We start from the raw sequence: 11460 nt of genomic DNA on the forward strand, positions 1-11460 counted from the left end.
CAAAAGCGATCACAATAAAAAGTAGGAAATGGAAAAATGTTGATAAATTCGCCACAAACGGCTTAAAATCGTTTGTCGGGCAAGATCAGTCAGGATAAAGGATTAAATCTTGCCACGTGAGGGGCGTGAAGTAGAATAAATCGATCGAAATTGAAAAATTCGTTTTCCCACACCCAAATGCATTGCGGAAATGAAGTTGTTTTGTGATTAAAATTATCACATGAATGTGTAAAATATAAACTCTTGACACACATTGATAGGATTAGAAGATTGATGGACATGGTGGGAATTTAATCACAATCAGTGTATGACAAAAGATGACGAGATGAAATTGTCCCCGGAGCACCTAAACTGGCCACACTTGCCTATTGTCATTCTCCTACGTCAGACATAAAGAGCCAGAGCCGGAGCGGGAACCGGAGTTTTAGCCGGAGTCGAAGTAGGAGCTGGAGTCAAAGTCGAAGCTGATGTCAGAGCCGGGGCTGGAGTCGGAGTCGGGGCTGAAGTCGGAGACTGAGCTGGAGTCAGAGCCATATTTGGACCTGCAGTCGAAGTCAGAGTCGCAGTCGGAGTCCAAGCTACATCAAGAATGGAAGTCAGAATCGGAACCGGAGTCTGGGCAGTCTGTTCAAGAGGTAGCGACTTGCGGTCAAATGTTTAGAAGGTCTTCTCAATTGTTTAATTGTTTTTGAGGTTGAAGATACTGGAAACAAGTTTCCGGCATATCGTTAAGTCTTGATCTCAGTTGAGACCAACTTCATATTGTGAAGAATGCTATGGGAGATTAGTATTTCCCCAAAAGTGATAAGCATTTATGCTTCTTCTACTGATTTTTAAATTATCTTTTCTGTCTGTCTGTAATAGCCTCTACCCAAAATTAACTCTCCCAGATGACTCATAGTTACGATAGGCATAACATTTTTGGGCAAACCTAAAACAAAAGTATAAAGTTCAGTTATATCGAGGTCAATGTCAATGTACAAAGCCAAGAAAAAGTCAAAACCAAAAGCTTTCATTAATTTTTATCAGATTTTCCCAGTTCTGGAATTTGGAGTTCCGGGCAGTTAAATTAGAACACAGCAAAAAAAAAGTTTTATATAATTAAGAAACATCCAATGAAATCAGAACATTGGCATTTTTAATTATATACATTTATTTATACATTTATAATCATTTAAAAATAAACGATCATATCCGTGTGTTCCAATCTGCGCATGTTTTAAGAGCGAAAGATAAATCTACACAATGCAACTATTTGATGAAATCGTCTAGAATGTTGCAAAACCGTCAACATCCTTTCCTCTCAAAAACCGCATCAAATCACTGTTAACATCCGCACACCATCCCGGGGAGGCGACGCACGAGTCGCCAAACGGAAGCAGACAATGGTGCTTACCACAAGATAATGTAATTATCCTTCCATTTACCGGTGCTTATACAGCCAGAATGTGCATCTCTGGTCGTCGCCCAGATTACGGTGCCGAGACAGCTGAATCGTTTTACTGGTGATCGAACCAACCAACCAACCTTTCCGAACGAATCGTTTCCCATCGTTCAATCAAACCGCTCCGTTCCCTGGCCGAAAAGGGCCTCCGGGAAAGAGGTGTGCGAAGGGGGTGTGTTTGGCTGTTGCGAGAGACCAAAAGACCCACACACGTACACAAAAGGTACAAATGACAGCAAACAACAGCAGAAGCAACATCAACGGGAAAGCGGACACTCCCTAAGTTCACTCCCTTTTCCAAGGACCATGTCAATGGGAACATCAAACGCCACTCGGTGCTTGCAGGAGGAAGGATATCATCGGGATCCTCGTGGCAAATGCGATTGTAATACCAAACATCAACATCAACACGAGAGGGCAGAAGGCAGAACGCGAGAGAAAAGTTCTCCCGACAGGGGACATGCATAAGACCAGATAGTCGCGCATCCCTTCTATTGTCTTCCAAACGGTGGTTTCCCTGTTTCACTGCGGATTGTTTGCGTACCGTCGGTTACACAAGTATCGGATGCCACCGTTCTTCGTTGTTCGCAACCGATTCCCCTACCAGGGCACGAGCTTCCTCCTTACCGGCATTTAACGTGCCACCGATAATCTATTAGATCAATATTAATTCACATATAATGAAATCGGATGCTTAGATCGCTCGAGCGGAAACGAGCGCGCTGTTCGGAAGTACCAATCATTCGCACCCCCGCTTGTTTGTGCCGCTTTGACTCCGACGTAAACCGGAATGGCCCGAACGCTCTACGGCCGCCGTTGATTAGGTGTAGTGTTTCAACACACTGCGAGGCGTGGGTTCAGTGTTTTATACACTCCATCATTCCGTACAGGAACCGTGTCTAGTGGCGGAAGACCGAGAACATAACGCCACCCCATGCAAAGGGATACAGCAACACAAAAAAAAAATAGAGAAACTTGTCGGGAAAGTGCGCGGACCGGGAATTTGCTGCTATTTGTACAGCTTGTCGTCAAGCTTCGATTTGAATTTGTTGCGCAAATATTTGTATTTACTTTGCGCTTCTTTTCGGTCCGGATTCGTGTAATCCGTCCGTTGATCCGTCGGTGCTTTGTGGGCTGGAAGAATGTGAAACGAACGCTGCGAAGCGCACTAAACAAACTTGAAGTGAGATAACTTAACCTTTTGATCTAATTATGGATTAATTGTTCTCATCAAACTAAGGATGGGGAAGAGTTTGTTCTAAAGAAAATGGAATTGAGACTGGGTTTTTGGATGAAACAGAACATTTATTCCACTCCTTGGAGGATCTTTAATCTATTTGATAGACCATGGAATAGAACACTCAGCGAATAACTAGTAAACAATTACAAGATTCACATTATTTTCATCGGTTTTGATGATATAAATCTCAATATAAACCAGAGGCTAGCAAACTTCCTGCATTGCATGCAATATGAACCGTATTCGCACACAACTTTCTAACGACAAAAGTAAATTATTTTTCAAATCGATGTCAAACTGACGCGACAACTGATTTTGACAGTAGGCTACCGTCTCGCTAATCCGGTGACCGTAAATTATCCGTGTGTGTGTGTGTGTATAAGTTCGTGGACCCGTCCGGTTATTCGGAAGTTTGACTTTATACGCGGCGGCCACCAATAGACCGAAGGCAAGAGTTTTTAATTTTATTTATGTTCGTTTTGTGCATAGCTTTTTAGAAGAGTAAGTATGCTTAACTACCTCAATATGGTATCAACGCATGGAGTGGTTATTTATCAGTTTGTTGTGTGTTTTGGCGCTCCATTGCAGGCTCTGGAAAGGGTCGAGAAGCTACCAAAGGAGAAAGTGCATAATACGAAAGGAAGATGGCCAGCGTAAGATTAATCGGTGCGGCTATGCAGCAAAATGTGACCTTTGGACGGGCGCTTCGGTTGAAGGGTAAGGATTACATATTTGTCATGTATTTCGGGACCAAAGCGAAATCGCGACGCGCTTCTTTTATCGGCGACCCGGTGAGATTCGTACTAATCGCCGTGGATTGTTACACGTTGGACTTTGACCGACTGTTACGGCACGGGGCGAATTGACGGAAGAAGGTAGTGTGAGAAGCGGTGCATAAACATGACTCGTTGCTTCCCTATACTCACACGCACGTATCACGAGTTTACGGATCACCGTGGTTGGTTGTGTTTGTAACGACCGCGCCGTCTGTACATTTTTACAGCTGATAACTTGCCACCGGAAAGGCATTGAAAATCGTTATGAAATCAGCTTAGTTTCAAAACAATCTAACCTGTGCCTGTGATTCTGCTGATACCCGACTGATTGGGACTAGTTTGGGAATACTGCAAGAGTTAGCAACTTCAACACGACACGGAAGTGCATGATTATTAATTTTCCTTACTTTCCGGTCTCTTCCGCAGCACTAAAATCTCAGATGCATATGCGCTGTCTGGCCACGGCGGCAACAGCCGGCAAGCACATGAAGACACGACTCGTGGATAACGTGATGGTGATCACGATGGATTCGCCCGGCGTTAAGGTAAACTCGCTCAATGCCGAAGTACAGTCCGAGTTTGATGCCATCCTGCGCGAGGTCGAAACGAACCCATCGGTCAGTTCGGCCGTTCTGATCTCTGCCAAGCCGGGATGCTTCGTGGCCGGTGCCGATATTACCATGTTGGAGCAGTGCAAAACGGTCGAATCGGCAACGAAGATTTCGCACGAAGGACAAATTCAGTTTGGCAAGTTGGAGAAATCTCGCAAACCCGTCGTGGCCGCCATCAATGGCGTTTGTTTGGGTGGAGGGCTCGAGCTGGCACTGGCCTGTCACTACCGTGTGGCACTAAAAGACAAGAAGACGGTACTCGGTTTGCCGGAAGTGATGTTAGGTCTCTTGCCCGGAGCCGGCGGCACTCAGCGACTTCCGAAGCTTACTTCCATCCCGACGGCACTGGATCTGGCCCTTACCGGCAAATCGGTTAAGGCCGACAAGGCCAAGAAGCTTGGCATCGTAGATCTGCTTGTAAACCCGCTCGGTCCCGGATTGAAGCCAGCGGACCAGAACACCCTCGAGTACCTGGAACAGGTTGCAATTCAGGTCGCCAAAGACCTCGCCTCGGAAAAGCTAAAGGTGAACCGGCAAAAGACGGGCCTGGTGGCGAAGGTGACCGAGTTTGCGTTCGGCATCGAATGGGTCAAGAACAAGGTGTTCGAGAAGGCACGCGAACAGGTGATGAAGCTTTCCGGTGGTCTTTATCCGGCCCCACTAAAGATTCTGGACGTGATCCGCGTCGGTGTGGATAAGGGTGCCGAGGCAGGCTACGAGGCGGAACGTAAAGGATTCGGTGAACTTTCCCAGACATCGCAATCGAAGGGTCTGATCGGGCTCTTCCGCGGACAGACCGAGTGTAAAAAGAATCGTTTCGGTAAGCCAGCGAACCCGCCGAAAACGATCGGTGTTTTGGGAGCCGGTCTGATGGGTGCCGGTATTGTCCAGGTCAGCATCGACAAAGGATATCAGGTGATAATGAAAGACACGACCGAGGCGGGGCTGGGCCGAGGCATTGGCCAAGTCCAGACCGGTCTGCAGGGTGCGATCAAGCGCAAGCGCATTAGTGCGATCGAGCGCGATCAGATTCTGTCGAATCTTACCTCCACGTTGAGCTACGAACCGTTCCGTAAGACTGATATCGTAATTGAGGCCGTGTTTGAAAACATCGACATTAAGCACCGTGTAATTAAGGAGCTGGAGCAGGTCGTACCGAAACATTGTATCATCGCCACGAATACATCCGCTATTCCGATCACGAAAATTGCTGCCGGCAGTTCTCGGCCAGAGAACGTGGTCGGCATGCACTACTTCTCCCCCGTTGACAAGATGCAACTGTTGGAGATCATTACGCACCCGGGAACTTCGAAGGAAACGGCAGCGGCGGCCGTAGAGGTGGGTCTGCGACAGGGCAAGGTGGTCATCACTGTTGGTGATGGACCCGGCTTCTACACGACGCGCATCCTCTCGACGATGCTGTCAGAGGCAATCAGGTAAGAAAGCCGCTGATCAGAAGAAATGCCTAGAATTAATTAACATTCGTTCGCTTTGGTGGGTATCATGACAACAGACTGCTTCAGGAGGGTGTTGATCCGAAGGAGCTCGACAAGATGACCAAATCGTTCGGTTTCCCGGTCGGTGCGGCCACCCTGGCGGATGAGGTCGGTATCGATGTTGGTGCCCACATTGCCGTCGATCTGGCGAAGGCATTCGGCGATCGGTTCTCCGGTGGCAATCTGGGCGTGATGGAGGATCTGGTGAAGGCCGGCTTTATGGGGCGCAAGTCGGGCAAGGGAGTGTTCGTGTACTCGGGCGGCCGTAGCAAGAACCGCGAGGTGAACCAAGACGCGCTGGCAATCCTGAAGCAGAAGTACGCCCTACAGTCACGTGGTGCTAACAGCGTGGAGGACATGCAGCTGCGCATGGTGTCGCGCTTCGTAAACGAGGCGGTACTGTGCCTGGAAGAGAAAATCCTTGACAGTCCGCTGGAGGGTGATGTCGGTGCCGTGTTCGGTTTGGGCTTCCCACCATTCACCGGTGGACCATTCCGCTGGGTTGATCAGTACGGTGCGGAGCGGCTCGTGAGCAAGATGCGCTCGTACGCCGACCTGTACGGTGCACCGTTCGTGCCGGCCCAAACGCTGCTCGACATGGCGAAGGATTCGGGCAAGAAGTTTTACCCGAGCAAATAGGGACAATCGTGGTAGGTGCCGTTCAATCTAGCCGTTAAGCGTTATCGTGTATCATTCAAGGACCCAACATCATCAATCACCAACCTTCTATTCGTGTATTGGACCGTTTAGCACTTAAGTACCTAGAAAGGAAAGCGTTATTTTGTGGTGTAACTCTAGTGTTCCAATTTTTCTGGATCGCTGAATCGTGTTAATTACGTCCCGGGGCTCGATGCTTGATTACTATCACATATGTCTCCTGTTTAGTATAAAAAACATCTTAGTAGAGCTCTTTATATTGTTTTGGTTTGCTTTCTGTTATAACTGCATTTTTAAATAAAATTTATTATTTACAACGTATGGATATATTTCTTTCTTTGCGTGTTAAAAAAGTGGCCAATCGAAGTGTTTTCCCACATTGCTATCTGCTCCTTTGCAATTGCGTTACTGACTCGATGTCTTTCCGTTGCGTTACCACGTTAGTAGGTCGTTGGTAACGTTAGTGACTCGAAAAAAGCTCCCCGTTCCATTGTTTCTTTACGTAAAACCATCATAGCAACCATTTTATTGGGACAATCAAATCATTTCAGTTGAGTGCGCGAAAAGAAAGCTTCGCTTCGTTAAAAAAAAACATCACGCGTAAAATATGGCTATTCCATGCCTGAAGAACGGTGTTGCTTCGAAACATGGTGAAAATTCCTTTCTTTATACGCCTTGCCACTGTCCGGTCGGGAAGTTACTGCGCCAGCAGCAACTGATACGCTGCGAAAAACCTCGCATGCCCACAGTTCGCCGAGTCTCACGTAGAACGCAATATCTGGCCAAGCCTCGTATGCCTCGCGCTAGGTACGAACCACGTGCCGGGATACGCACCACCAAACAAACGGAAGTGTGCCGCACGTACAAGGAACCGTACGCTTCGAAGCGCCTGCAGCAACTTGCCCTACCACACGTGCGAAAGCTAGTTGCGGCCCAGCAGGAGTACCGCCGTTTTATCGGCCGTCGTCAGCAGGACCAGCTGGAGAAGCGCATCAAGACGAGCATCTTCACGGTGTACAGCCGGCTGGCGAATGTGCAACTGCCGGAAGTCGACAAGTACAAGGGCATGTCACCGGAGGAATGGCAAAAGCATCAGGATTGGCTTGTACGCAACGCACAACCAAAGCAGCCGCCGGCCTGCGAGCAACCGAAACGTGAGCGAAAGCCGCTGGCGGCGTTGATTACTCGGATTGAAAGTTTGTCGGAACCGCGTTTCGCACGGAAGAAGTTTGCTGGCCCCGAGAAGATGGGTCCCGCGGCAAAACCGGCCGCATTGAAAGCGTTGGCATCGGACCATGTGGCCAAACTAGCCGAACCGCTAGAGCGTCGTCGACGTGCCAAAGGTGCCGTGGCGGAGGACACACGGCTGCCGGAGAATGTACTGAAAGCCGTCGCGTCTAGCCGTGTGGCCGAGCTGGCCGTTGCGAAGTCGTATCGGAATGTGAACAACGAATATCGCGATAAACCGTTCACGGTCGAACCGAACGCACTGAAGGCAAAGGCGTCCGATCGCATCCTGGAGCTGGCCAAACCAAAGAAGGCGAAAAAGTGAACGAATTGCTGTAAGGCATCTTTGAAATCACTGAGCACTACGAATTCTCAATTATGGCAAATTAGCTAAATTATATGTTTTGGAAGCGTTAAGAATGGCACTGATCACACACAGCGAGATCGCGAATAGAATTGTTAAAACCAATGGGATGTTGCTTTACCAACCGGGTACACTCGCGTGTTTAATTTATTATTATTCGATGACTCGTCCATTTTCACTAGAAACATGCAACGGCCTGATGTCGGCCTTCTCGTCGGGGTTTCAAGAGAGGTGTGTCTACATTTCCGTTTAATACTCTCGACATAGTCGGAGCGGAGCGCCTGACTGATCGTCGATCTGAAGGGAAGCGTCCTTTTAAGGGTGCTTTGCTAGCTTCTCTACTTTGGTAGGTTCAATAAATAGGGCTAACCGTTGTTTTACAAACAATGTTTCACTAGGTAGTCTCTATCAGCGCCATTTGCATTCATTTTGTTGTTGTTGTTTTGGGGCGGTGAAGAAATCGGAGTAAAAACGGGGAGGCAAATAAGTTAAAGCGGGAAGGATACTGAAAAGAAAGATGGCAAAAAAGTACGATCGTGTTGCTCAGCACACAGACTCCAACACAGAAGATGGTGGTACTTTTGGGCTGAGGATATAGATCAATTCGTTCTGAGCTCCGTTTTATACCACAACTCCCCACAATCGGACCGTTCTTTGGGGATTTCGGGGTGTAAGTTGCATCTGTGGGGAGTTTGTTTAGACACGGTGGTACAGCTTATCGCAGATTGTGGATAACAGCCTGGGTGAACTCGTTGGTCGTGTTCTGACCACCGAGATCCTTGGTGCGGACCTTACCGGCGCGCAATACATTCTGCACGGCCTGGAAAATCATTTGGCTGTATGGCAACAAGTTCACGTGGCGCAACATCTTCGATGAGCACAGCAGCATTGCCGTCGGGTTGGCAATGTTCTTACCAACGCCCTCGGCGAACGTGTGTCGTGCACCCTTTTTGGACGAAAAAGCAACGTTAACGTGGTGCCCGCTTCATGGCGCGCTGTTTGCTACTTACCGGCTCAAAGACGGCATGCTCGGCAGAATACGAAGCACCAGCTACGACACCGGCGCCACCGACCAATCCGGACGCGATGTTATCGATAATGTTGCCGTACAGGTTCGGGGCGACCATCACATCGAACTGATTCGGATTGCTGACCAGCTGCATCGTCGTGTTGTCGACGATCATCTTCTCGAACTGAATCCTCGGATAAAGTTTGCCGATCTGGAATAAAAGGCCAGAATAAAGTTATCGTTGTCAGTTGATTACCCATATCACACCACGGTCGTTGCCTTACCTGTTCACATTTCCTCATGAACAAACCGTCGCCCAGCTTCATGATGTTTGCCTTGTGGACGCAGGTGACCTTCTTGCGGTTATGCTTGGTCGCATAGTCAAAGGCAAACTTGGCAATGCGGGCCGACTTCTGGGCGGTAATGACCTTCAGGCATTCAATCACCCCGGGCACTGCTTCGTGCTCCAGCGCCGAATATTCACCCTCCGTCTGCTCACGAATGACGACCGCATCGATGCCCTTGTGGCGCGTATGCACGCCCTCCAGACTCACGACGTGCACAACGTTCGCATACAGATCGAGCTCATTGCGCAGCTTCATGTTGAGCGTTTCCAGCTCTCCGGTGCGGCTGAAGTCGGGCGTCGCCAAGATACCCTTCAGGCATACCTTGTTCTTGTTAATCGAGCGCACGACATCCTCGAGCGGTGCACTCAAGGTCGGGTTCACCTCCGACAGGAAGAACGTCTCGAAGTCGACCGGTACGTCGGCTGCCTTGAACACTTCCTGCACTGAGTACACCAGCTCCGGACCGACACCATCGCCGGGAATCAGAGTACAGGTAATGCGACCTTCGCTTTTTCCTTGACGCTGGAAAACGTATGGACAGTGAATACGAGTGCGACACAAACAAACCAATGTAGGTCAGGTCCTTTGCATTTACTTACCGGGTTTTGAGCTACGGTTGTCGAATGGATGCCACGACATGATGCCTACAAACAAAATGAAATATAATTACATTATTTATCTGCCCGTTATTTGCTAAACTCGTCCCGAAAATCAGCACACAGCCAGTCACGGGTGTTACATAAACATTGATCAACACAAATTAAATGTCCCCGAAACAAGGTCGCCTCGGCTACTCACCTGCACCAGCGTTCTGGCCACATTTCGAGCAATGAACGACATTTTGCTACAGGCGGGCGATAATCCAAGGAGGATGGGCTTAGGGCCTTAGCAAGCCACGAAGAATTTCAGCGGACGAGGAAAAATACAGCACGGTCCTTCTTGTTCGCGGCGCGCAGAACGAACGTAGAAAAAAAACGAGAAAATTGCGTGAAAATCTGTCTGCCAAGAATTTTGACACCGGTAGGCTGTCATTCGAACGGGAGCTGTCAAATCAAAACCTGGAAAAATATATTTTTTCAGTTTTAATCATTACAATGATGATGAAAAACACATTTAAGTTTTGTTAGTTTTCAAGTAAGTACAAAATACAACATGATTTAAATCAAATTTCAATCCGCAAAAAGTATTGCAAATTAAATGCTGTGGGAAGAATGCTGTCAGCTCGGCACGGTCAGCTGTCAACAAGGATGTTTGTTATTGTTTACATACCATGCGGATTCTGCACCCGTTTGCGTACCAGCAGCCCGTTTGTTGTTCAGAAGTTAACTAATTGTGAGATTATTTGTTCTTGTGTTTGTCCAAAATGAATAAACGATTGTGGAAAATTGGGCAACAGTTTCCCGTAGATAATAAGTTTCAGGCTGTCCTAAAGATGGCATATTTGTAAGTATACACAGATTCTTACCCAACTGAGTTCTTGCCCTGATGGAGCTGATCGTTCATTTTAGAAGGCACTCGCTACAGCACGAGGAAGCAGACGTAAGCGATAACAATAAAATGTGTCGAAAGTGTCTTATACCGTGGACGGATGGGTACTTTTCGGTTGCGGTAGTACCGAAATGTAACCGAAGCAGAAAGCACATAGAAAAGCTAGAAAGCAAGCGTAAACTTACCAAACAGCAGCAATCTTTGGTCAAGTATCTCAAGACACGAGTTGGACGAATTGCGGTAAGTGACACTAATGGTACGTACCATTTCAGTCATATATCATTGTAAGTTTTCGTAATGTTTATTTACCTCAGAAATATACGTGCCAAATTTGTTCGTACAAAACGCGTGTCCCTTTGGATGCGAAAGTGAAATGGGCTGAACGTATCGAGCCGGTACCAGTTTCGAAAGATATTGAATTCAAGGCGTCCTACGACAAATGGGTTGAAGAAACACAGCGGAAAAAGAAGCGTCATGGAAAATCAAATGCCGGACTGAAAATTCCCCCCAAATCGAACAATAACACTGGCAATGCCATTCGTTCTCAAGGCAACACTCCTTCTGGACCGAGGAATACGTCGACACATTTCAAACCTACCGATTTTAAGTTAATACAACAGCTCCTCCAATCTTCCGTGTCTTCTAACGCTGATAATAAGGCTAAGAAGTCTAAAACTAATCAACCAGTTGGACGTTTACGATTAGGCAGAAGTTAGCCTAGAGTAGGTGTAATAAAAAGTCGTACAAGAGTAATACCAAGATAGATTTATTGGATATATATATAATTCTTAGTTTAATCAA

The 11460-nt window shown here is 47.5% G+C and overlaps 4 protein-coding genes across 4 annotated transcripts; 3 read left to right on the forward strand and 1 right to left on the reverse strand.

Moving 5' to 3' along the window:
* The first annotated feature begins 3328 nt into the window (after positions 1-3328).
* LOC128711362 (trifunctional enzyme subunit alpha, mitochondrial) lies at positions 3329-6206 on the forward strand. Its single transcript, XM_053806233.1, has 3 exons — positions 3329-3401; positions 3887-5507; positions 5585-6206. The coding sequence occupies exons 1-3, from the start codon at positions 3329-3331 to the stop codon at positions 6204-6206; spliced, it is 2316 nt and encodes a 771-aa protein (XP_053662208.1).
* Positions 6207-6831: 625 nt separating this feature from the next.
* On the forward strand, positions 6832-7776 carry LOC128714705 (uncharacterized). The gene has a single exon (XM_053809583.1). It carries the CDS (start codon positions 6832-6834, stop codon positions 7774-7776), a length of 945 nt encoding a protein of 314 aa, XP_053665558.1.
* Positions 7777-8530: 754 nt separating this feature from the next.
* On the reverse strand, positions 8531-10011 carry LOC128711814 (isocitrate dehydrogenase [NAD] subunit beta, mitochondrial). The gene is made up of 5 exons (XM_053806701.1): positions 9970-10011; positions 9771-9815; positions 9109-9693; positions 8826-9035; positions 8531-8761 (listed from the first exon to the last, which is right to left on the reverse strand). The coding sequence occupies exons 1-5, from the start codon at positions 10009-10011 to the stop codon at positions 8531-8533; spliced, it is 1113 nt and encodes a 370-aa protein (XP_053662676.1).
* Positions 10012-10534: 523 nt separating this feature from the next.
* Positions 10535-11375, forward strand: LOC128714999 (uncharacterized). Its single transcript, XM_053809881.1, has 3 exons — positions 10535-10614; positions 10683-10899; positions 10974-11375. The coding sequence occupies exons 1-3, from the start codon at positions 10535-10537 to the stop codon at positions 11373-11375; spliced, it is 699 nt and encodes a 232-aa protein (XP_053665856.1).
* Positions 11376-11460: the final 85 nt, after the last annotated feature.

The sequence above is a fragment of the Anopheles marshallii genome, chromosome 3 (assembly GCF_943734725.1).
Source record: "Anopheles marshallii chromosome 3, idAnoMarsDA_429_01, whole genome shotgun sequence".
Classification (NCBI taxonomy): domain Eukaryota; kingdom Metazoa; phylum Arthropoda; class Insecta; order Diptera; family Culicidae; genus Anopheles; species Anopheles marshallii.

Coding starts and splice junctions, on each gene's coding strand:
- LOC128711814 (XM_053806701.1), bottom strand. CDS start 10,011: ATGTCGTTCATTGCTCGAAATGTGGCCAGAACGCTGGTGCAG. Junction 9,816..9,969: donor TGGCCAGAACGCTGGTGCAG/GTGAGTAGCCGA, acceptor TTTTGTTTGTAG/GCATCATGTCGTGGCATCCA. Junction 8,762..8,825: donor AGCATGCCGTCTTTGAGCCG/GTAAGTAGCAAA, acceptor TCGTCCAAAAAG/GGTGCACGACACACGTTCGC.
- LOC128714705 (XM_053809583.1), top strand. CDS start 6,832: ATGGCTATTCCATGCCTGAAGAACGGTGTTGCTTCGAAACATGGTGAA.
- LOC128711362 (XM_053806233.1), top strand. CDS start 3,329: ATGGCCAGCGTAAGATTAATCGGTGCGGCTATGCAGCAAAATGTGACC. Junction 3,402..3,886: donor ACGGGCGCTTCGGTTGAAGG/GTAAGGATTACA, acceptor TCTCTTCCGCAG/CACTAAAATCTCAGATGCAT. Junction 5,508..5,584: donor ATGCTGTCAGAGGCAATCAG/GTAAGAAAGCCG, acceptor TCATGACAACAG/ACTGCTTCAGGAGGGTGTTG.
- LOC128714999 (XM_053809881.1), top strand. CDS start 10,535: ATGAATAAACGATTGTGGAAAATTGGGCAACAGTTTCCCGTAGATAAT. Junction 10,615..10,682: donor GTCCTAAAGATGGCATATTT/GTAAGTATACAC, acceptor TCATTTTAGAAG/GCACTCGCTACAGCACGAGG. Junction 10,900..10,973: donor CACGAGTTGGACGAATTGCG/GTAAGTGACACT, acceptor TATTTACCTCAG/AAATATACGTGCCAAATTTG.